Consider the following 25,560-nt stretch of genomic DNA (forward strand, 5'->3'; position numbering starts at 1 on the left):
TCGTGTTACTCTTCTTATGCTGGAAATGTGTTTGCAGTCAAGAGTGAAGTTTCTGAAGTGGCGGTTTGTAACCTGGTTTCCTGCTAACATTACTTGATACTGTCCATGTTGAGGAAGAAAAGCTATTTCTTGACATGCAGTGACAGTGTTTTGGTTCTTTTATTTTGTATAAGTCATTATTTTTGAGTGACTTAATGATAGTGGATACAGTTGTTTCTGGATTTCTGGCCAGAAGTCAGTTTAAATAATTTCTTTTCATTGAGCTGAAATGGCAAAATATACTCTGGAAGCTATTGAAGTGAAACAAAGACCATTTAGTGATGTTACAGTGTTTCATTTAAGTAGACACTTGGTGTTGGAGTTAAGCATGTTGTAATTTATAATAATGTAGTATAATAATACATCACAGAACAAGCTCTTTTCTGAATATTGAGCCTCCATTTGGACAAAATACCTTAAAAGTTATTTTAAAATTAAATAAAAACATTTCAAATATATGGCTTGTATTATTTAAGATTAGTACAAATTGATGTTGCATATTTACAAATTTTTCCAATAGATTCTTAAATAATTTTTTAAAAAAAGAGGTTGTGTTTTCTATGACAAATAAAAATACTTTTGGTTTCATTCGTGAAGAAAATTGTACATAGCTGCTGTGCAAAAATCTTGAAATAGAACTCCATTAAAAAGTACTAGTGTTATATTTCTTATCAGATCAATTATTAATAAGACTTAAGTGTGAATCCTTTCTTCAAGGCACTAAGTGAAAATGCAATATTATCTATATTTACCTGGTGGACACACAAAGCCTTGCACTGAGATTCAAGATGATGTTTGGGAGTAAACCTAAATCTTCCAGCTCCCGGTCTTCCTGATCTTACGTTAAACTTCTTTTCAGATTTTGAATTTATTTGAGAATAGTGACCTAAAATAAAAGTATAAAATTTGCTTAAGTGAGGTTAATTCAAGATGGTCATAGTTAAATTACAGAATTTATGCTTTGAGGAAATGGAGGAGGAGACAGTTTGTTGATTGGGGTTAGGTAGTAGGTGTTTGCTGAGAAGGCCCTTTGTACCTGTGATTCTGATGGAGTTTTAAAAGGTGTAGTCTCCTTAAGTCATGTCTCATGCTGAATTTGCAAACTAGTAGCTGGAAGATGCCAGCAAGACTTGTTTAATTCTGGGGGACAGAAGCTCAGGAGAGATGGGTTATCCAGTGGGACAGCAGCTGGCATAGTGCTCCAGACCAAGCTGTTTGCTGCTGGCAGGTACAGGGAATGGCTGAATGAAAAGATGCCCACTGGGAGCACCCTTCTCTGGCCCTTGTCACCAACCTCCCTTTCACCCACAGGGTCATTAGCCATTTTTTTAAGATTAAACACTCTTTTTGGGAATTGTATCTGGTGTCTTACTTATCTAGGAGGTGGAGGAGATTAACATCGCACACCTTGGTCTGCGTAGCGGTGCTTGAATCTGTTGATTTGTAGGGAATGGATGCTCTGTACAGGGTAGTACCCTTAAAATGTTCTGCCTTTATCTTGTTAAAAAAGGGAGGAAGGGCAGGAGAAGGAAGGTGAAACATGCTGCCTGCTTCCCTTTTTTCCTCACAAAGATAAAAAGGCAAAAAAAAAATCTATCCCTTCTAGATTAGATTATTAAACTTCCATGTTTTGCATTGGAAATCTAACAATTAGGAATAGTTGCAAGTAATTTTCAAATACCTATAAAAACAAGGAATAATGCCTACAGTGTAAATCATCATATTTGTATACTTTGGTGTGTCACCGGAAATTCAGACTGTAAGTAGGGTTTTTAAAACCCAAACAGCCACTTGCACCTGTGAATAAGAACAAGTGGCTCGATTTTTATTCTGTACAGTGTTGAACAGCAGATGTAGTAATAGGTAAATTAAAATTGATTTTATTTGTGTAGTCTTTTCAGCATAACAAAGGCATTTATTTAAGTAGTACACAATAAAGGAGTGGATTTAAAAGTCGTTTTGGTTTGCTTTTTAAAACTACTCTGGAAGTCACTTCTAATTTAGTGAATAAAAACCTGAAATGGTTTTTAAGTCTGTTCTGAAAAAAATGAGAAGATGGTACTTTAGGAAGTGAAAATATGGTGTAAGGAAGTGAGCCTCCTCTGCCTGTTTGTGTCCATGGGATCTCAGTGGCACTTCTTAAAGGTATGTGTCATGTTTTCTCCACGTAAGAACTGTTGGTACAGGCCTTGAATGAGGACTTAAGGATTTTGTCTGTAAGAAGAATTCTTCTGCTGTAACACTTTTTACTAGAATGTCTGTCACCTACTGTACGAAATAATTGGATTATATCATTGCCTTACTTCTCTGGCGGGTTAGGATGTAACACTACATTATGTTTAGCACCAGAGGGAGCCAGCATTGTTTGTATTGCTTTAGAAAATTACAGCATCACATTTTAATTCTTTATGTTGCTCCTTTGTTCAGAACATAACAACACTGAAATTACAGTGTTTGGTACAATGGTGAGTGTCCCCTGAGACTGCACTGCCACTGTCGATGTCTCTGGTGTGATCCTGGCAGTGTTTGTGTGGCAGGGGCTGCATATAGGGGCTACATGAATAAATACTAAATACCTGAACATAAGACATAAGGTACTGAGAATAACATTGTGGATGCAATGTTTTCTTCTAGTCAACATAAGGGCATTTGAAGAGTTTTTCAGGAAAGATAGATAGAGAAATACAATTTTAGTGAATAGCTGTTATTCCTCAGGGCAAAGCAGCATTTACATTCTTACAACAGTTGCTAAATCATTAACTTTTAATCCATAGCAGAATTAGGATTGGATGTTTTCACGGAAACAAGAGGATTAAATATTCTTTGCCGTGTATCAAATTGTTCTGACCTCAGTAATTGACATCAAACTGGATGTGCTCTGGTAGTGCTCAAAAAAAAAAAAAAGAAAAAGCTGTAATTCTTTTAGTTTGAACTGGTTTGTTTGGACTGACTTTGTTTGGACTGGCTGCAGCATTAGCATACCCGCTTGATCATGTCTTAACTCCCAAAGGTAGTGTTCCCGTCTTCTCTTCAAGGTGAGTTCTTCTGTGACTAGTGGAAAAGTTCGCTTAAAACTGCAGTCTCCTAATTCCACTAAAAAGGCAGACTTCATTGCATAGGAAATTTGAGATTATCTTTTCTCATTAACTTTGCTGATTTTGGAGTTCTTTGGCATTATCTTCCAAATTCCGGAAAATGTATTCACATTGTTTTTAGGACTTTGTTTACTAAGGATCTCTTTCCCTATCAGTGCTCTGCACGTTTGGACTTGTGGTCCCAAGAGATTGTACCTCTAAAACAAAGAGATATAAAAATTTGTATCCAACTTCTTAAGCAGCAAAACAAAGCAGCATACCTCCAGCTGTGGTGTGGAATAAATTGTAATAGAGAGGGATCTGTGTTGTGTTTTACTTTGCATCTCAATTCTGAAGAAATCTCCCCACACATTTTCACCTAAAGCAGCAACTTCCCCTAACCTCATGACTTTTGAAGGTAAGCATTAATTGCAGTTTGATTTCTTATGAAGTTACTAGTGTCCCTTCTGTGGTGGAGGAAGCTCTGTTCTAAAGTCCCTGAGGTGTTTGAAGATACTGGATCTGTATCTTGACTTGAAGTGTGGGATTTAGATTTACATTAATTAAAGAACTAAAATTAAGAAAAAGGTAGAAGGTGAGGGGAGGAAGTGCTTCTCTCCTGAATGTGGGTTTCTAAAGGGTCTTTCATGTTAAAGTATGGGGTATAATGGGCTTACGGAGAACAGATGAATTGGTCCCAGGTTCAAGAAAATGTGATTTATTTCTAGATAAATATGTATATGAGTGTCTATATAAGCATGTGTTCATGCTTGTCCTGTTGTGAACGTGAGAAAATGATGTGAATGTCAGTTATGTTGTACTAATATTTTTGAGACTTAAGGAGAAGCAATTTGTATATCAAGCAGTTTATTAATGCTGGTCTCTGGAGACAGTCCAGGCTTGTGCACATTGAGCTGAACTCTTGTCTGGTATCCTGTGTCCTTTGTGCTGACTTGAGTTTTCAAAGGGGATTGTTTGAGCTAAAGGATAGAACTGCAGTTGAATCAAAATAGAGATCTCCCCCTCTTCTCATCGATACATCACTCTTACAGCTCTAACTTTGGTTTTGCTCATTTAAATGGACTCAGTCAGTGTCCAGTAGCACTATCAATTTTCCTCTGAATTCTAGACAGCTTTGTAAGTAGAGTCACAGGATGGGGGGAGCTTGGCTGCCATTTCGTGGGGCATAGCATGTTGTCTTCAATGTGCTTGTCTGCAGAGAATAGTGGCACAGGGCATGTGCACCACCAGAACCAGCCCCTTGCTGTCCATGGGCAGAGAGACTGCAAATTTAGCAGACCCATAATTGAAAGCCTTTTTTGGGCAATTTTCCCTGTACTTACCTTTACATGTTTTCTGAGCCTGACTTTAAATACAAATGTCCTATTGAAGTGATGCTCATCTCTGAAACCAGTACTTACTTGTCCTGCCTTTCTCCCTTCACTGAGGAGCAGGAGAAGAGCACCAGCTCTCTTGGTTGCACAGCAGTGCCAGTGTGGGCCACAGCAGAGGTCCCTGTTCCAGCTGTGGCAGCTGGGCCAGGCGGTACCTGTGGTGTGCCTTGGAGGGGAAGGAGGTTGAGGAGCTTGACAGAAACTTGAAGGCATCCAAGTGCTAACAGCTGATAGTGTTTGGTTTTGGTTTTTTAAAGTGCTGGGATGATTGATTGGTAATAAGAAGGTTTCTGGGGACAGTGTTCCCACTGTAATAGGCGAGCTGAGTTTTTGAGAGCATTTGTACTTTCTCCACTCCCTTTAAATAAAACTCAGACTCTGATTATGCAGCGGAATAACAGTAACAGGGATGGGCTGACAGAGTATTAAAACTCTCTTGGCTTATGAGAGTATCAGTGACAAAATGCATCTGGTATGAAGTCTCCGAAGACTTAAAGGATTGTATGTAAATAGTAAATATGTTTTTGTGGTGTTTATCTTCTCCTTGTGACTGCTGCTGTTTTCAGCATTTTTGTTTCTGGGTTCCATGAGGTTAATGTTGTTTTCAGAGAGGTAGTTTTGCAAAGAAGTTGAGCAGGATCTGCACAGCCTTAAAATATTTCTATGGTGTGTTTTCTTGGCAAGATTTTATAACAGTGGAGAGTTTCATGCTTTGCAGAGTGAAAAGAAGCAGCTAGTTAAATGCTGTGCTCTGTCTCATCACGGATTAATTTGTCTCACCTTTTTTCCTGCAGGGATTTGGTAGGGTAGGGAAAGGATTATGAAAGGAAATATGGTAATGTAGTCCAAACTACACTGGAAGTTCAAAAATATCTTGAAACATTTACTCTAGGCTACAGCATTTAGTTTAGGCTACTGAAATCCTGCCTGGTAAAGAAGGCATTGCTAAGTTACAATCAGCTCTAAACAGAAAATCACATAATGCTTTCAAGAGGTGGCAAATGGATAAATAATTTTAAAGCACATGGAGCAAAGAAATGTTAATACATCTGTCTAGTCAGTAATACAGTGATAAAAAATTAAAATTTGCTTCAGTTCATAGGTTAGGATATAATTTTGGTCCTTGTAACCAGGCAGGCACAGAAGTCATCAAGGCTTTATGTTTTCTCATATGAGTATAATAACTCTTGGGCTTATAAAAGGTCTGTTACAAGTTGAGAGCATATTCTTTTACCTAATCTTTGAATCTTCTTCTTCCAAAATAAGTTGGAAGCTTTTTGTTTAGTAGTGCCACGTTACAGATACCAACCACAACTGTACAAAGTCTTTCAGCGTTGCATACTCCGTTTATATTTGTGCAAACTTGTTCTGTCTAAATAGTGGAATGGAAAAGGGAAGCCTCAAAATCACCTGGGCTGATAGAAAATATTTTAAGACTTGCTATGGAGTCACATAAATACATTCAGTGTCTTCCTTCTTATGAATCACACTGAATGAATACTTCTAAGGTACTTCCAAATGGCAGCTTATATATACTGTTTTTCCATTCTTTGCTGTTCTTTATAGATATAAAAACAGGGAAAAATAAAAAAAATATGTTCCGTAGGCATGCGTCATGTCTTCTGTAACACATCTAGCTGAGAAAAGGCTAACTTTAAAATATTCAATATTTTTCAAATATGAAATTCCCCTTATAAAGCAAATAATTGGGATACAGTTGACTGATAACTAACTAGAAGAATATGGGTAGCTAAAATAGTCCCTTTAATTGGGCCTTTTGCATGTTATTTTTCCTATTAAAATTTGCAGTTGGCATCTCTTCAACTATTACATATTTTATGTGAGTTTATAAATTGTATAATACATGGTTTTTATACTCATGATAATATTCTTAAGATGCTCTTCATAAACACAACCCTCCCCAATTTTAAAAAAAGCCACAGGCTCTGATCTTTTCTCTGTACTTTGCAGGATTTGATTGTCCAGTATGTGCACAGGCAGGTCTTCTCCCTTGAAGTTAACTTGCATTTGCTTTTTATCTCTTTTTTAAGACTGGGTTTAGACATCTGGGTTCAGCATCATCGTTTACAGAAAAGCCAGTCCTACTGCTTGCTTAGGGGTGAAGCATGAAACAATTTCATACCTGCATGTGAATATATCCTCAGATAAAAAAGAAGGAACAATGGAAATTAATGGAGTGCCCAAAGTTGGTTTCAAGTTTACTGAGGAGGTTGCTCCATGGGGTTCTGATGGCTGCTGACAACTCCATTCTGGAGCCAGGTGTTGAGGTGCCCATTGCTCCATGGAGAGCACTGTACACCTCGCAGGGCTGGGGCTTGGACCTGGCTTGTATTTGCCCTGCAGTCATGCTAGTTCAAATGCAGTCATGATTTAGGCAGTGATATCATTTGTGATATAATAGTGATACTGTTTCTGCTGTACACTGGCCTAGCAATTGATGCAAGAGTTTAATTCTCCTTTAGTACATAAGCACTATTATTTTACACAGGTATTTTACCCTAGGGTAGAGTACATCTTGCATAAAGCAATTGGCTGAGAAAGTCTTAAGCAAAGCAAAAAGAAAGACCTTACAGGAAAGCTGTACTGGCTGTGTTATATAATATTTCTGCTCCCCTTGATTTGTAAATCTTTTTAACTGGTTGGAAAATCACCTCTGGCAAAGAGAGGGACTGAGCAGGAAAAGTCCAAGTAAAATGAAAGTGTAAGTCTTGTTTGTTTTCATTCTGCTTTCTGTATACTTTTTCCTGCTTATACTTCAGGCCCTGGCATGAAATAACAACAGAAGCCTCCCTAGACCCCCACAAAATTGAAAGAGTTTTCAAGTTGCATTTCTACAGGATTTGCTTTTTATTATGAACTGAGCACAGACCCTTTGGGTTTGCTTAAGTGAAAGTCACATGGTAACTGTAGTTTTTGAGTTCACATTCTGCTGAGGTTCCAGTTCTAGTGCTAAATTAGTCTAGTTGCAGTCTGGCTGCAGTGGGAAAAAGCCCACAGCTAACACAGATCCAGGATAGCTGAACAGCACTGTTAGTGTATTCTTCAGTATAAGTCTTAAGATCGGTGTTTTTTTAATCTCTGTTCGGTCCTTTTGAAATAAGGTTTGTGTATTACAGGCAAAATCAGCAAATTAACAATTTACATCAGAAGATAAGGGAGAATGAATTACGAGCTCAACATGCAAGACTGAGCCATCTTGTGAACTGCGAAGAACCTTACATGACTAATTTACAGGTAGGATGGATATTTTTCTTTCATCAAATCTTTCCATTGCCCAGTACTGGCACGTGAAAGCATGTTCACAATTTACTGCAGGCTAAATTGTAGAGCCTTTGTGATTGTTGATGGCTGTGTAATTGCATAGCAGTGAATTGTGTAGAGAATACCCTCTAAGTTTGTAGTTTACCTTAGATTTGCAGAAATGTAAGTACTTGTAAAATTTTGTACATACTTACTTTGAAGTCTGATTAAAATGAGATAGGAATGAGGGATTAGGACGCTTTAAGAGTAAGGGTTTAAGAGTAAGGGTTTAAGAGTGCATGTATCATAATCCTACAAGTAGATATTAGGAGATAAAGTAGATTGATAGGAGAGTATCTGAAAACAGCTAATGAAAGGTTTTCTGAAGAGGAGGAGATACCCCTTTGGATGTTTAGACTGTATCAGTAGAATAGATAAAAGAGATGTGAGAAGGCAAACAGACTGGTGGGATACCTTTTGACAAAACACCTGAAAAGGATATGGATTAGTACTCCTAGGGAACACTTAGTCTGAAAGGGAATGTGTGGTAGTATTTTGGCTATAATTGTCCTAATTTTCATCTAACTGGCACCATTATCAAGATAGTGTAAGGATGAGGTCGCACAGCTTAACCAAGACATGCAGTTTGAGGTCTGTGGCTGCTCATAGCACACAAAATCTCCAGGCCTTGGCATATCTAAAAGGCAATGCAGCAAGAGAGTGTTAAAGGAAGATACGCAGAGAAATAGCTTTTATGTCCCTCTTTTATGATGTTACTTTTTTCTGTCACAAACACTGCACAAGGATCTCAGCTAGTGTACTTCAACATGACATTAATTGTGATGTTCCTGGAATAACACAGCTGTACGTCATGTGAGAATGTGGGTTGTGTGACACAGCAGAGAAATGCAAGGGGAGCCTTGGTGTGAAGTTCGGTATCCAGAAACTTTTTCAGACATCTAAGAATGTTGCTTTTGGTGCTTCCAGATCTCCTTTAACAAAATATTTTAGAATCTGTCTAGATTAAGATTTTTCTGCAGGGAGAGGGGTGAGGAGAGACACAAACAAAACCAACCAAACAAGAAGCAATAGTGCAGAAACTGAAATTTTAGTGCATGTATCTTAGTACACGATATTGCACTTCAAATAAAGTAGCAGATGCATTAATTTTTCATAATTTAAGGAATTTTGAAAGTTTATTATGTATTTGGATTCCTGCTTGATTTGTGTGCCTTCTATAAGATGAATTTATAAAAGCAAATCTACTTTAATGAAGGTGTTAATCTCTTAATGCTTTGCTGAAGGAATGTCATTAGTTAAAGAAATTATACGGACAGTACTTTTAAAGATACCAATTCACGTTATTAAAAGAATCTTGAAATTGAAAGCCTAATTGGATGCATTGCCTTTTTCATCCCACATGAAGCTGACTTCCATTTTGTGCTTGTCTGTCTCTGGGCAGTGGGGGTTAAAGTTTTGGTTTACAGAACAGAAGACAGGAAGCCTGAATTCTGATTATAGCTTTATTTTCAGGCTTGTCCATGCACCATTCATACCCCAAGTGTAATAGCTCTGAGATTTACTAGTACTGATGTTCTGCTTTAGAAGAGTCTTGAGATTAAAGCATCCCTTAACTTCAGTACATTCATAGCCATTTTATAGTGCTTTTCTTCCCAGGAGATGGTATGATAATTCAGTGGCAGTGATTTGTTTTGAAAATGCTTTTTTCTTGGATTTATTTTGGGAGAAACATCACACCTTTTCCATAAACCTGAGGGAGAAAGTGCCGCCGCAATGTTCTTGTGCGTGTGTTGTGAATGGAGAGGTGTCCAGCTTCTTTGTTTTTCTGCTTCAGATTCCTGAAGTACATGCTGTTGCCATGTATTTTAATGTTTGAAAAGTCAAACTCCACCCTTCCTGAAAGCCAAAAAAAAAAAAAAAAAAAAAAAGGCAGGACTATTTTCTGCTGTGGTGTTCAAGCATACGGTGGTATGTGTGCATTCGAGTGATTATTTTATTTCTTTTTGTAAGCAACCACAGTATGAGAGCACACTGCTGCAACCTCACACTGCAGAAAGATCAGCATCCCACCTTGAGGAGCTTGAGCGAAAGATTGCAGCAGCTGAGAATAAGGAATTACAACTCAGTGAAATTGTAAAACAACTTTCAAACAAATCTAGTGAGGAGAAAAAGAAGATGGAGGAGAAAGTAAGTGTCTTTCATGTTCCACATTTCCTTTTGTCACTGTTTCAGCAGCATATGTGTTTTTTTACTAGAAAACAACTTGTTATGTGGGTGTCTGGGCTATTTTCAAAATGTAGTTAAACTATCTGTGATAGAAAAATTGAGAGTTAATGATTTTAAGTGTTGCTAATGGATAAATCTGATCTCGTAGAGAATGCATCCCAGAAAGTGGTACTAGATAAAACAGTAATCTGAATGACAGTTTTAACAAGGTATCAGTTGAACTTTAAGCATTCTTGTAGCTTGAAGTATTTATTACAGTAAACAAAATAACATTTAAAAACATAGAGTTTGAAAATGAAATCCTTATTTTTAGCACAGTTTGTAAAATGTGGCCCTCATTGTTTGAGATGCACTTACCAGCCTGTATGTGCCTACTCAGCAGGAGTGATTTGCTTGTGGCTTTCCTAGGATGTTCAGAGCAGACTTTAGTCTGAGACAAGAATGGCTGTGTTCTTGGAACTGTTTTGACAAGGGGTTTCTTTGCAGGCTGAAGCAATTCCCAGGTGTAGTTTTGAATGTACTGGCAGCCTTCCTTTATTGCAGGCAGGAATGTGCCATTGACCAGGGGGTTCCTGATTAATGTTTTAGGGGCACATTGTCACTGTTACCTTCTCTTCTTTAGTTACTGGCTTTAGATTTATATTAATGCAGATTGAAGGAAGAGAAGCAATCTGACACAGTGAAGTATCGAGTGGAAAGACAAAGGAGAATGCATAATTAATTTCAAATTCTGCCTTACCATTTCCTATGAGCCCTGCAGTGTGCTTTTGCTAAGGGTAACATTCAGGAAGGGCAGAAATCGCATACTGCAGCTTCTTCCTTTCTGAGCTTTTACTGCTTGGGTTCCTCGCTGTGAAGGAACTGATGTGGTGGCAGTGGTGAGGGCCTGTGCAGCAGGGCTACTGTCAGCATGGTGGTCTGCAGGTTGGACCCTGATTCACTGCACAGTCCTGATTCACTCCTTAACAACTGTCCATTCTGTGCATTGAATAAAAAGCTCTCAAGGAAAGAGGGCAGGGAGGCACAATGGAAAATACTCTTTCTCCCTGCCTTTTTTTTCCCACTTTTTTGACCTAGGTAATAAAGCAAAGTAAGTACCAGGAATGTGAACTAAGGTAACACAATATTAAAAAAAGTCTTTTCCAGGCTGATGGACAACGGAGATGCCTCTAGAAAAGGTGTTTAAGAAAGCAGCTATTCCATTCTAATGCCCTCTGATCTCACTGTCAAACTGCATCAAAGTCAGGGTTTGGCTTCAATTCTTCGTAGTTAAAGTTTTTGCTCCTTGTATTTGGAGTTGTCCTCCTAGTCCAGAGAAAGAGGGTGGACTAAAATATGTCCTGATCATTTGTTGCATAGGAACATCTCCATAGGTGAAAAAGTTAACAGTATTTTAACTGTTGAACTGTTTGTGTTTCCAGTTCATAAGGCACATGGATTGTTTTGGGCAGAGGTGAAGCAACAGGGCTTTGAGATCACATATGAGTCTATTACTTGGAGCTGCTGGGGTTAATAATTTTTTGGTTTTGTTTCCTGCATTAGCCAAACCTTTCATGCAGCTGAGAGTACAGTTTTTGGAGAGAGACCAGCCTCTGTTTCCAAGGCAGGTTTATTTTTTACTGTTATCATAAAACATGTACTCTCTTTCTTCTAGCTTAAAACTAGAGACCGATATATTAATAGCCTGAAAAAGAAATGCCAGAAGGAGTCTGAGCAAAACAAAGAAAAACAAAGAAGAATTGAAACCTTAGAAAAATACCTGGCTGACCTACCAACACTGGATGATATAGAAGGGCAAACTAAACAGGTAAGGTAAAGGAAATTTGGTTTACCTTTTAAAATGATAAGTAAGATGCCTTATATCTGTTGGCAAGTCTTTTACTGTTTCAGCATACACTTTTTTGCACTATCTGTGTTTAGGAAGAGAAGCATTTCAATGTTTTAGAAATCACTGTAGGTATTAGGATTTCTCATAGTCAGATAAGCAAAATGAGCCTGAGATTCTGCAGCAGGTACCTGCAAGGCTGTGGCCTGCTGCAAGGCCTTCTGCTGATGTGGCATCGTGTCTGACTAACGTAACCTGTGTTAGCTGCACATTCTAGAAGAGAAGAACAGGCAACTTCAAGAAACTATGGCTGAGTTAGAAAAGAAGCTCGGTGAGGCCCGGTCGCAGTGCAGAGAGAGAGAATTACAGCTGGCATCTCAGAAGAAAAAAGAAAAAGAGCTGGTCACAACAGTGCAGAGGTATGAACAGCTGCTCCGCCTGTGCCCTGAAATGAGTGGCTTTCCACCTGATGTCAAGACCTGATGTTATTCGTAATCTTGATCTATTACAATGCTAATGATTTTTTTATGGGAAGGGTTTTATTTGTGGCAAGTTGCAATTAATACCACAGAGAAAAGAGTCTGCCTAAGGACTCTCTTCCCTGTCTTACTTTGAGGATGTGGAACACTGCTGCAATGGCATCCTAGCCTTCTGGCAGATAGAAGATGGAATAGCTTTGTGTAGCAAAGGGACGTTGTACAGAATTTGTCAGCATGGCTGTTAGATAACTGATCCTGTTACGAGCTGTGGAAAAACTCCCTGGATATTGGCTGATTGGTATGTCAGGGAAGGGTCAAAGCTTTCAAGAAATTGTAGTTGTTTCTTACCTTTTCCCTGAGGATATAGGTATTTACAGGGAGATTTAGCTGAAGCTAATTTAATGTCGTTGAACTTGCATAAAAACAAAAAAACAAATGGGGCAGATATCCAGGAATATTCCTGGTGAGACATGGGGACTTTGTTACTGTGTTACATTTCAGATCAGAGGAGCTACTTAAACACTTAACTTTTAAAAAACAAGGAAGAGTGAAGCAGGGAAGAATCCCTTTCAAAAGTTTATGTGGATGTTACTGTAGTTCACTGTCCCTCCCTTGGGTGAAGGTGCATGCCACAGGAGTCTAAAAGGTTTCTATGATGAAAGGCAAGCTGGCTGGCTTGCCCTGCCTGCCAAATTGTTGACACATTGTTTCCATCTTACCAATGAAAGGCATTTTTCCTTCGTGCTCTCATAATCTAGAGGGGGATCATTCTGTCTTTTGTGAAAGCCTGCAGATAGTTGGGGTGACCTCTGGTTTCTAATTTAGACAGCAAGATTAGCACTAATAAAAAATGCATTTACTTTCTGAGAGAAGGTGAGCAGACAAGGGCTGTATCTATACCTAGAGGTTTGGGTTAAGCTACAGAGGGTCTCATGTGGGAGCAGCTGGCAGGAGTGGCTTTGTGCTCCCCCTTAGGAGTCACAGAGAGCGTGAAGGACAGGACACCAGTACTGAGCACAGCCTCTGATTCTGGACTCCACTTTGAGTTGTGTTCCATGGAGAGAATCTGATTTTAAAGCTCCTGAAGCTTTTCTTGAGAGGTTTGAAGATTCCTGTGCCAGAGGAGGCTTTTCCTCCCACAGTAGCACAGAGCAACTGAGCACCACAAAACTTTTCTTTCCTCCTCTCTGCCCTCTCTCCCTGCACAGTACTGCTGGAGCTGTGCCTTTTGGGAGACACAGAATGTGGCCCAAAAAACCTGCATTCTTCTGCATGAATCTGTCCTTGCCGCTGCCATGGCAACTTCAGTAGTTAGAGTTTTTTTCATCTTTCACTCTTAGTTTGCTCATTCATAAGGTTGGATTCTGATAGGAGCAGTTTTACAGTTCTGGTTGGAAGATGGTACAAGTTTCTGTTTTTTGCTAGAACACACAACCCTCTGGTTTCAATCAGCCCTCTTAATCTTTCTTTTGTGTTAATGACAGTTTACAACAGAAAGTAGAAAAATGCCTGGAAGATGGCATTCGGCTTCCTATGTTGGACACAAAACAGCTTCAGAGTGAGAATGAATGTCTTAAAGAGAAGAACGAGAAAGCCAGTAAGGTTAGTCTGCCAATTATCTGCTCATGGCATCTTTAACCTTAAGTACTGCATTTCTTTTATTTTTCCTACTTTAGAAATAAATATCTCACTAAAGAATTACAGATTTGTTTCTAATTCAGTTTACTATCTGTTTCTGTTCAGTACATTTATTTTGTATGAATTTCATGTTCTGTCAGAGTTGAACTCTGTCTTGTCATTTACATTTTCAAAGTTTCTATTTAAAATCTCTGGGTACACACCTGTAAGCTGATTTTTTAGACAAGGATCTGAAGAGATTCAAGCCTTCTAAACTACTGAATTTTATATTGTAGGTCATAGACAATCAGCAAAATCAGATAGCTGGACTGATTTTAGACATGCAGGTAAGGAAGAATGTATATTCTGTTGTTTACTGTGTACAGTTTTTATTTATAAAAATAACATTGCTAAAGTTGAATTTTATTCTTTTATCTTTCTGAATTGGAATCAAAGGTAGAACTCCAAGAAGTTAATCTTATGGCCTGTAGTTGGCCTGTGTTTTCTTGCATTCTCATAATGTAGTCATGTTTGTATGGTTTAGCACTTTGCTGGTACTTATCAAAAAGAGAAAAACTGTGCTATGTAGCATCCTTATGCTGCTGGTCTAGTGTTAATGCAAAAACTGTGACACAGGCAAACGTTGTTTTGCGTGTTATATAATTAAGGAGAAGTTCAACTTGAACTCTGTAACTTTTCTGAGGTTCTCTGTCCTTTTTAGTTAAGATTATTTACATATATATTCAGCTTATATGTCGTGCTTATCAGGGATACACACAACTTGCTAAATGGATTATCATCAACCTAAATCTTTTCATGTTTCCTAAAATTTCTGATCTTTTTCTCACCATCACCTCTATCTTGAGACTGGTGATCTTTGGTGTTTTGTGTGCTTAGCCTGAAATGACTTTAGGGAACTGGGACCAGGAAATACTGAGTGGTTGTGACTGTCTGTGAACAGTGTTCTGTTCTCCAGGACTTTCTCTTATTTTTCCTCTTGAGGTATTTTACATAAGGACAGAAAGTAAGATTTGAAAATGGTGTCAACCTTCAAATTACTTGTCCTTGGTATCCCTGGACTTCCATATTCATTACCTGGGAAGTGTTGAAAATTAGTTCATTACAAATTGAAATCCCTTATCAGCACAGAGATGTAATTTATCTTCAGCTCAGATGATCTCATTTTATTCCCTGTCTTCTGCCACCTTGTAAACTTATGCTTGAGAATGTATTTCAATTCATTGTTTTTAACTTGCAAGCTGAAAGCAAATTCTGTTTTAGGCAGCAGTGTATGAAGCAGTACTAGTTTCTATTTGCTTGTAATCGTGGTGAAATGATTTTGATCTTCCTTGTATGGTTTTGCTTCATTGATTTGTTCTTCTGAGTGAGAGGGATTAAAATTCTGGTTGGTCTTGACAAGATGCTGTGCTGCATATATAGTACCTCTTCAGAAAGAGAAAAATTATGGATTACAGTTATGTTAAAAAAAAAATCAATATTTACATGATTAATTTAGATATCACAAAATTTAAATTTTTTCTACCAAAAAAAGAGAGTAGAAGTAGGTCAGGTTATATGATGTCATTGTTACCCAGAGTACATCTATCAATCCTGTCAGTCACAATAAACCCAAACTGTGCCAGGCTGAGAGTATTACCACCATTTTGTAACTTTGGAAAGCATGTGGAAAAATTAAGGGTGGATTCACAGCACTGTGAGGAACTTGGAAGCCCTAAGCACTGTAGGCTACACCAAGCTGTTAAGCACACGTGCTTTTTCTGAGCTTTAAGATTAGGGTAGCAGAGAATGATGGATGTTAGGTGTATCTTTTAAAAGTAAACACTGATTTCCACTTCTAGTAGTTCCTGTTACATGGTGCAACTCTTGAGAAGAACGTGTGCATATTGTTTAGAATATTCTAGAAGTTGTTTTTTGATTAGTTTGAAGAGTCCTGTAAATTTAAGGGCAAATATAGTTTTGAAAATACACTGGGGAAGGTAATGTTTTTCACCCTGTCTTCCCCACCACCTCTCTACCCTCAGGAAGGCTGCAGAGTCGAACCTTGTGTTGTCATTGACATGAACATGAAAGGTGTAAGTGGTAGTGCTAATGGTTGTAGCATACCTGGGGCTCTGGGTGTCCCTGAACTTGCTCATCATCAAAGACTGTTAAATTTGGGAGATACTTGGAAGTTGGGAGGGTATTTTGGGCACTTGCATTGCCCTGTTCACTTCCTGCTTCCTAAGCACCTTCTGTTTGGCTGCTGCTGCAAATGGAGCTGGAAGGACCTTCAGGCCGACCTGGTAATGGCCATTTTTCTCAGTACATAGTGTTTCTGAAAAAATGAAGATGATGATTCAACATCACTGCAGGTTCTGCTCATCTGCAAGCACGCAAGAGGAAATGCCTAAAGCAGTTATTTCCTGCCTTGTCCTGCCCCAGGGTGTTTCCTTTGCTGTGAGGCAGGACCCTCCTTCCTCCTGCCCTTCCTCCCACTGGCGTGTGTAGCTGTGCTTTCGTGAAGAGCTTATCTTTAGGATGCACGTTACTTCAGCGCTTCCTTTTGAGGGGCATGGTGTGGGTGAAAAGAGCAGCAGGTCAAGTGTATGAAAATGGTTTTGAAAACAAGTAGTCATTTCTGGGTTCTGCCTGTTGCTTCTTACTACTGACATGAAAATGAAGTGTGGGGGTTTTTTAGTTCATATTAACTCTGTAAATGTTAGCATCATTGTTTTCCAGTTTTGTAGAGTATGACAGAGTACTGGCTCCCCACTGCTTGTGTGATGTTGAGCTGAATGTGTTGGAAATTTTGTAAATGCTGCAACACCTCCTGGGAGTGGCCAGGCTGTTAAAAATTTTACTCAGTGTTGGTTCTGCCTTGCCTTCCATTACTCCCTGCTTTCACATCAGCACTAATAATTCTTATAGCTGGCAAGTCACAGCTGAAAAGATCTCTCTATTTGAAAACATCACTTTATGTAGTTGCTGTTCGTTGTTAGAATTCAGATAAGATGGTTTGAATGTTCCTCTTTCTGAATTTTGACAGATGACCTTGAAAGACATATCTACAGATTTAAAAGCCAAGTAATGGAATAAATATGAGTCCTTTTAAGAACAAACACACCTGTGGTCATGCTGAATTCACTCCAAAAACTCCACTTTCATGATTTCTCAGTTTCAATTCTGTAGTTGAAAGCTGGGGAATTGACAGCAGCTGATTCCATGTTGCAGCACATTTTTTGTTTGTTGCTGCTTGTGACTGATCTGGAAGTCGGTCATGAAAAGCTGCAATACTGAAAATAGTAATTATTGTATCTATTAAAGATACCACTACAAATAAGTTTAGTTTTTTTCCTGCAGTATTTTTCAGTACAGTAGAATTGTACAGACTGTGTCTGAATGATTTTACAGAGATTGCTGTTCTGTATCAGCTGTCAAAGGCTTTCTTCTCAACTGTATAGGTGAGGTGAATTCTGTTGTGAAAGGCTGTGGGAAGTCCTGCCTTAGTCTTTGTCTAAAGTAAGAGACTGAAAAAGATCTTCGGTTACAACTTGGAATGACACAAATGAAGCTTTCTTGTGATGTATCTGTGAAATTGTTTGATTAGAATAAACAATGTTGCATAGTTAGTTTAGACTTCATGCATTCCTTATTGGAGTAAGGTTTTTCGTGCATACAACCTTTTTGTTTCTAAAGAGATTCTACTTATTTAAAAGTTTTCATGATGCTTGGAATAGCTGTATTAGTGTACAGAGGGCTGGGGTACAGCTGAATATTACCAGGTAAAAAGTGGTAGAAAGTAAAAAATGAAGAATTAGTACAAAAGCATGAAGTAATTGAAACTTAGATATTTACTGAGGATGCAGTTTTTCTCAGTGCTGATATAAAGCATGAAAATTTAGAATCTTTACCTGTGTTTTCATTCACTTCAGTCTATGCAAGAGAAGCTTTCACAAGAAAAGCTGATAATTCAGAAGATGACAAATGAGCTTGAGGAAAAAGAAAGGAATATAGAGCAGCTGAATAAAACTCTCTCTGAAGTAAGTAAAAACTCCAGTAACCCAACCCCTGACCACACCAGCTGTGAAGAACCTTATAGAATGATTATAAGATCCCTTGGTATGGCTTTATGACCTTAATTATGTACTTAACTGTCCTGGCTACCATGCAGACATATAATACATACCACCCCTACCTCATGAAGGGAGAACTTAAAGAGTGAAGATGGTTAAGAAATGGTAACATGAAATAGTCTTGTAAAAGCTATCTATCTGCCATTCTTTGGAGAGGTACAGAAATATTGATTATATGTTTGGCAGTTAATTATTTTTATTTATATTGTTTGTGGTTTGGAACAGAAAACTTCCTGCTACAGTGCATGATGCAGACTTAACTTTCGCCTTTTCTCCATTTGGTTTTCACAAAGAACCAAAGACTGATGGAAGAAAATGCCTGCCTGAAGGAGCAGATGCGGCTGGTGGAGCAGTCCAGGCAGCCAGTATCTGAGAAGATGCCTATAGCAGACCAGCTGTTCAAGGAAATGTCCCACTGCTTGTTTGACTTGAAAGCACTGTGCAGTATTCTTACCCAGAGAGCTCAGGGCAAGGAGCCTAACCTTTCCTTACTGCTGGGAATCAGATGTAAGTGATGTTGTCATGCCAATGCTTAATAATGTTTTGACACAAAGGAATAACAGTTTTGCTAAGTGTTGCTCAGACTTGCCAGCTGGACAAGCTGGTGTCCTTAGGATGCAGTTGGAACAGTGGGGCGTGAACTCATGGAGCTGTCTGGAAAAGCTGGGCTCTTAGTGTGCCTGTGCCACTAAATTCACATGACTACACAGGTCCTTGCCAAGTCAGGAAAGCCGGTAGCTGGCTCTTCATATGGACCCAATCATGGCTATGTTCACTGCTCTAGAAAATGAAGGTGTGTAGCCAGGTGTCTGTCTCTCCTGAGACACACTGTACTCACTGTGAGGGTTAGTGGATACTAATGGGGCTTTAAAACAAAAATACACATCATGTACTTTTTGTTTTAAAGCCCTTGGGCTCAAGTGGTAGGAATATACATCTGTTGTTTGAACATGTATATATCTAGTTTAGGGGTGGGGGTCGGGGTCCAGGTGTATTAAATAAGTCTCATGGTAACCTCATCTCTGGTACTGTTAACGGTACATCTATGAATTTTAAAATTAACCAGGAAATGAGGAGGAATGTCCCTTTAAAGCCAATCACACAAAGTTTGCATTAGGTCTTTTAGTAAGCCTAACAAACAGTTACATTTTTTTGAAATGGATGTATCATATTCTAATGTTTTCTGAATGTTAATTGGAATTAACCAGGTAGACATATGGCTGAACTGAACCATCAGCAGGGTAGAAAGGTAAAGTACGGTGTTCTGTGCTGCAAGAGCTACTACACGCCTCCTAGCCCCCTTTTCTGAGTGGCTATAGAAAACTCCAAAATCTCTAGGAAATGGCTGTTTTTCACTGCTGTCCTGATTCATCAGACTTCAGCAAGTCTAGATCTTGGTGCAAACAGAAAAGCCTGTCTTTCAGAGAAGCACTGATGGGCTCTGAATTGACTTTAGTTCACACGGTAGCACATTTTGTTGGGTTTTCATCACACTGAAGCGTGATTTGTCTTGATGTAACTGAAGTGACCTACCTCCTATTTCAAAGGGGTTGAGTAGTTGAAGTATTTACAGAGTACAGTTGTTAGAGCTTTAACCTTGGCTGTTGTTTTTCGTAGCACTGAGCTGTTCATCTGAAGAGAGTGAAAATTACCACAGCACAGAAACTCTTTCGAAGAAGCTCTTGGACGTTTGTCAGTTACGGAAGGATATTGATGAATTAAGGACTATAATGTCGGACCGTTACGCTCAGGACATGGGGGACAATTGCATTACTCAATGACAACACTTCATCTGGTAGCAAACGACTTACTAAATCCTGCTGTGTCACAGGTCTTTTCATTTCTACTAAGGAGCCATATTGGAAGGCTGCAAATAGCCCCGGACACGCACCTGTGAGGGCTGCGTGTAACAAACCTCGGGAGTCTGGTCTGGAGGGGAGAGTCAGCATTGAACAGAGTGGTACAAACTGCAAGAAATCTTTTCTCCAAACTACTGAATGTAGGAACAAGCTGTGAAGAATGAGTCAATTGGGACACTCTGTTTCTTTCGTTAGGGCTCGTTTTATTACTTCACCTAGTTTTTGGAATCAGAGCTTCAAAACAGCCGTGCTGCTACTGCTCTCAGTCCTTTCCTTTATCAAGGGGTTGTGTGGCATTATATGTGTTCTGATACTAGAGGAGAAGGTCAAAGGACCTGTAGCTGTATGTGGTGAAGCCAGAGGTTTCTGTCACTGCACTTCACTCAAAGAATTGCAATTGGAACAATCTTGGAGCACTACAAAAAGTAGTTGTTATCCAAGTTGTCTAAAAATAGGAATTTAAGAAAGATGTTTTTAGTAATGGATTGTTTGTCCAGTAGTAGAAAACCCCTAAGTTTAACTCCTTTATGCAAACAAGTCCATAAAATATAGCTATATCAGGTTGTTTGAAGTACTCTCACATTGCTGTAAGAAGTTTCAGTAATATGAAGTCTGTGACAAACTCAGAGAAGCTGTAAGAAGTGAAACTGCACCATAGTACATGGCTGCAGGAAAAAAAACAAACAACGAAAAACCCAACAACTGTACTTTGGTGTTTGTATTAATTTTTCGCTTAGGTCCTCTCCGTTTTAAAATGTGGCTGGTCTGTGTTTTGTTCCTGAAGGCTTCTGATGAGATTGTGCACCACCTCAACCATTTTTTACCACAGCTATAAAAAGGGTGTTTAACTCTTGGCAAAATCAGGGCTCAAACCAGAAATTTTCGAGTTAGCAGTATTTAATACTTGGTTATCTGAGAACTGCGACATTTTCCACATTGTTTTGGAATTTTTGATGTCTCCATTTTTGTAGGAAGCAATTACTTAAAAAAATAAGATCGTGTTCCGTAGCTTATTCAGTGAGTGTCTCTTGGCAGTGTTTTTAACTCCCATGGGACAGATGACATTTCCTGGAACATTACTGCAAGTTAGCTGCACAGTTATGCATGGTGGAAAATAGTATTTAACTGAAGAAAACAAAAACTTGTGAAGAGCAAAACCACTTCCAAATCACACTGTAAAGAAAAATACGTGCATCACTTACGTGTGTGGGACTAAAAGAAGGTTTCAGATGCTTTAAAATGCCAGTCAGTCAACTGACCCTAGTGGGGATACCAGCAGAAATCTCTTAGAAAGCTTAGCAATTAGAACCAAGAAAATTCTAGGGTAACATTTTTATGGCAAAAGTGTTGGTATCTTCTGTTTTCTGGTTATATTTGTGTTAAAAGAAAAAAGTGTTAGAGCAGCATATGCTGGTTACCAGTTTTAACTTGGTGATATTTTGCTTTCTGTTGATTGTTAAACAGTTACCATTAATGTTGTTTTTATAATTTAGTGGTTTAATTTTTTTAACTGTATGCATTTATTTATTTCACAGTTTTCTCTATCCTTATCAACTATACTTGGAATAATTTGTGAAAAATAATGTTGCTATTTATATTACTGCTACATGGTGTGACCAGATAGATTGATCTGACTGGTTCAGCTCCTGTGAGCACTAAAACAGTGTCTAGAGGAAATTGCAAGTGAAATTGTCTAGTATCTACTTAAAAGAAAAGAAATGAGGCAATTTTATTTTTAATTTCTGTGCTCTTTCTGCAGACATGCTGTAGTCTCTCCACAAGGGCGTAATTTGCTCTAGTTTTCCTTGTCCTTCTCAATGCTGTGATGCAGGTGGAGTTGGAAATATGAGTGTGCTCTTCTCATTGATGTGACGAGTTCTGTCGTGAGTGGGATAAAGATCTTCTGAACTAATCTGCATTCTTAAACTGCAAACAGATCAATGGTTATTATCTAAAGGGATGATTTGTTCTCGAAGCTCATTAGCAGTATTAATTCCACATTAATATACATATTCCACATTGAAGGTGTACTTTTTTTACTAGTGCAAAACTGAAGACAAGGATCTTTGTACAAATGGGCTGGCATGGTTTCCTGTGCCTCTGACAGTATTGGCTTTTGTAACTAAAGCCTCTGCTCGTTCCTTTGGTGTAGTTTGTTTGTTTTGGTCCTGCAGTGAAGTAGTAGTCTTCAGTTTATGGCATCTGTCTCCTATTAGAATTCAGCAATAGCATTTCAGGTAATAAATGAGAAGTATTAGGGAGAGAGGAAACACCTAAGTTACACATTGTTGTTTATTTGCTTAGATGGCAATGTTGAACCAATAAAAAATTAACAATCAACACTTTTTCTAAATTTGATGGAAATAACAAGGAGGTGAATAGAGCAATTAGAGAGGAGCAGGAGATCTTTTGAGTCACTTTGAACTGTTAAGCTTGTCACTTGGCTGGTGTCCCTCCACTGTCCCTCCTGTTAAAGGGTGATACTGTACTGAAAGCCGAGATTAGTAATTTGTGTTTGCAGAGCACTTCAGGAGCTTTCATGCTCTTCAAGTATTAGTTGAAAGTTTGTCTGGAAGGAAGTCCCATTTTGTTTGTAATACTTTGATTGCAGTGCTGTAATCTTGCATTGTGATGTGTTTCTTGTGGAACCTGTAATATTTATGTTGGCTTTAAAGCACTTGATTTTAAAACCCCTTGAGTTTATCTGCCTCAGTCAAATAAAAGTAGGGAGGTGAATGATGGATATATGAGCCAAAGATGCAGACTACCAACTGACTGTCTACAGTGATGCAGTATTTTGCTTTGACTTCTTAAAATTTGGCCTGTTGTAGCGGTAGCAGTTAATATATATGCATCAGTTTACAGATGCCTCTAAATGGAATAAGCTTTGTCTAAGATATGCATGACTGTTTAATCGGTTACAATGTAGTGTGTGTGTGTGTGTGTGTGTGTGGTCTCATTCAGCTTATTTAATACAGAGTTGATTAACGAATGTTAACATTGGAATTGCTTGGATTTAGTCATGACAACTTTTTGCTGTAGCTATTAGACAATCCCAAGGGCTGAAAAACAACCGCAGATGAATGGACACTGTACCATTCTGGGTGTCAGCAAATTTGTACAGTAACATTTTGTATAGTTTCAGATTGAATTTATACGATCCTCTAGAAGATATTTACAGTAACTACTGTATTTAAGAATGTACCTTGAAAAAGACACGGAAAGTAAGTGTCTTCGGACAAGCTATAGACGATGCTATGTATTTACTATATAGAAGTTACGCAGCTCAGTCCTGTAGACGTGATTTAGGTTGCTGGCCTCTGCTGTGCAGCTTTGTGGTGTGATAGTTGTGTGACATTGTGGAGATTGCTGTAACCACCCACTCGGGCTCCGTCCAGCATGTGAAGCTGCTGGTGGTCACGGAGTCGTTACAAGAGCTGAAATTCCATCCTCTTCACTTCAAAAGGTTTCCTTCCTTCCTTTGCCCTCGCAGCCCACCTTTTCTTTCAGATGTTCTTTTGGACATTTTTCTTGCAGGGTAGGAGCACAAGGGAAGGAAGAAAGCAAACCCTTTCCTCCACAACCTGGTGTCAGCGTGGGCAGTGATGGCACACTGCAGTCTCTCTACAAGGGCACAATTTGCTCCAGTTTTCCTTGTCCTTCTCAGTGCTATAATGCAGGTGGAGTTGGAAATATAATTGTGCTCTTCTCATTGATGTGACGAGTCCTGTCGTGAGTGGGAAAAAGATCTTCTGAACTAATCTGCATTCTTAGACTGCAAACAGATCAATGGTTATTATCTAAAGGGATAATTTATTCCTGTAGCTAATTAGCAATATTAATTCCACAGCTGCATACCTTTGTGCCTTTTTTTGCCTGAAGTAAGTGTATATTCCCCTTGAACTTCAGATAAGTTTTTAGGATGCTGATGACTGCACCTTCTTTTTCTTCTCACCTGCCATTACTTTGTTAATAAGCTTTTGTAGTAAGAACTCTTGCATAATGTCTAGAAACAGAAGTACTTAAACTAGGTACTAGGTGTACACTTTGAATGTTAGGCTGATTGTAGTTTGCAGCTTTTTTGAATATGATGCGTGAGCAGGAAACACGAATAATGTGTTTGTGTATATTAATTACAGTATATCATTAGTTCAGCGGGGAGGAGTGTCTGGAGCTCTTTTCTAAAAGCACAGCTGACATATGTACTGGATCAGTCCCTGAAGACTGGTAGTTTTGTAAATTGGGTTCAATTTTTGAACCGCTCAGAATACCTCATCTGTAAATAGAGTTGTCATGACTTAATCACAATGTGTTCATTGTAAAAAGTAAAGGAGCCACTGGCTGGCTCAGCTTTAGGCTTGTTGTTCTTGCCTCTTTTTGTAATTTTTTTTAAAGTAGGGTTTACAGCTAGAATTTTGAATGCCAAAGTTCTATTTATTGAATAATAATAAAAGTTTTCATTGTTAATGACTGGTATTTTTCCACTGGAATTTGTTTGTTGATGTTTGGGATTTGTATCCGCAGAGCAGAAATAAATTTTGTTACAAAAGTGAATTTTTCATGGTTCTCATTTGTTCAATATCTGTCATGTGACAGAAGTGACCAAGGCTGGAGGCAAGAATAGAATCATGAAACATCTTCCCGACATCCACCCCAGTTTCCCTTCAGTGATCTGTAGTTCTGCTGGAATACCAGCTGACCTAGTTCACTTCCTGTTTTCTTGGATGCTGATTGGACATATCACAGGTAGGTCTATTTAAAAGATTATGTTAGCACAAAAAAGTAGGCAGAAGTGTTATGATAGCTAGTTTCAAAGTTGCTGAAAGATTCATCAACTTTGGAACATGTTGCCCCAAAGCCAGTCACACAGGGCAAAAAAATAAAACTGGATGGTGAAACATACCCAGCAGTGGGTCTGGTACCAAGAAGAGGACTGGTGATCAGAAAGGAAATGTGTCTTTAAATTCTGCTTTTCAGCTGGAAAGCACAAATGGGGGTGTGGTCAGACTGAGCAGTAGTCATTTAGAAGTGGGCAGTCAGAAATTCCTGTGGCGTGAAATACTGCAAGTCAGTGTAGCCCAACACAACCAAGCAGTGTTGACTTCCATGTCAGGTTAGTTGAGGAAAAGCCAAAGGTGAAGGATTTTACCAATGTAACACGAGTCTTCACAAGTGCAGAGGGAAGTGGGGTCACCCAAGAAAGGTTTCTTTTCTGACAGCTCCCTGTGATAAATCTTAGAACCTGTTTGGAGCATCGAGTGCTGGCTGAGCTTTGCATGTGGAGTGGTGTTCCCTTCTTTCCCCATTAAACTCCATCATGCAGAGCACAAAAGTTGACATGACCTCTTCTTTCTAAAGACACCGGGAAATTCAGTTTCATAATTAGCTAGTGCATCACTTAGCTAATAGACATCACTTTTCTCCAGCATTGTGACTGAACGTTACGTGATGGACTTCCAATTCAATTAAAAGCATTCGGTGCCCTGTGTAAATACAGGTGAAGGGCTGCACAGATGCCAGCTTTCTGTGAGATTTCTGAGGGTGGCCTTTTGTGAACTGCTCAAAGTCAGGTTTAGGTTTCAAATTACCATGATTAGAGCACTGCTAACAGTAGTAGTGGTGAAAAATGTTC

General features: G+C 38.8%; 1 protein-coding gene across 2 annotated transcripts in view; it reads left to right on the forward strand.

The window, feature by feature from the left end:
• Positions 1-24,474, forward strand: part of CEP85L (centrosomal protein 85 like) — a 109,529-nt gene extending 85,055 nt beyond the window's left edge. For both annotated transcript variants that reach the window (XM_050314940.1, XM_050314942.1), the window contains exons 5-13: positions 7,645-7,762; positions 9,800-9,976; positions 11,670-11,822; positions 12,105-12,259; positions 13,804-13,921; positions 14,233-14,283; positions 17,869-17,976; positions 18,363-18,576; positions 19,687-24,474. In XM_050314940.1, coding sequence (XP_050170897.1) covers positions 7,645-7,762; positions 9,800-9,976; positions 11,670-11,822; positions 12,105-12,259; positions 13,804-13,921; positions 14,233-14,283; positions 17,869-17,976; positions 18,363-18,576; positions 19,687-19,850 — 1,258 coding nt within the window. In that variant the 3' untranslated portion in view covers positions 19,851-24,474. The remainder of the gene's footprint in view (positions 1-7,644; positions 7,763-9,799; positions 9,977-11,669; positions 11,823-12,104; positions 12,260-13,803; positions 13,922-14,232; positions 14,284-17,868; positions 17,977-18,362; positions 18,577-19,686) is intronic.
• The last annotated feature ends 1,086 nt before the right edge of the window (positions 24,475-25,560 follow it).

This window comes from Myiozetetes cayanensis, unplaced genomic scaffold (genome assembly GCF_022539395.1).
Source record: "Myiozetetes cayanensis isolate MyiCay16 unplaced genomic scaffold, myiCay2020 scf2-11, whole genome shotgun sequence".
Classification (NCBI taxonomy): Eukaryota; Metazoa; Chordata; class Aves; order Passeriformes; family Tyrannidae; genus Myiozetetes; species Myiozetetes cayanensis.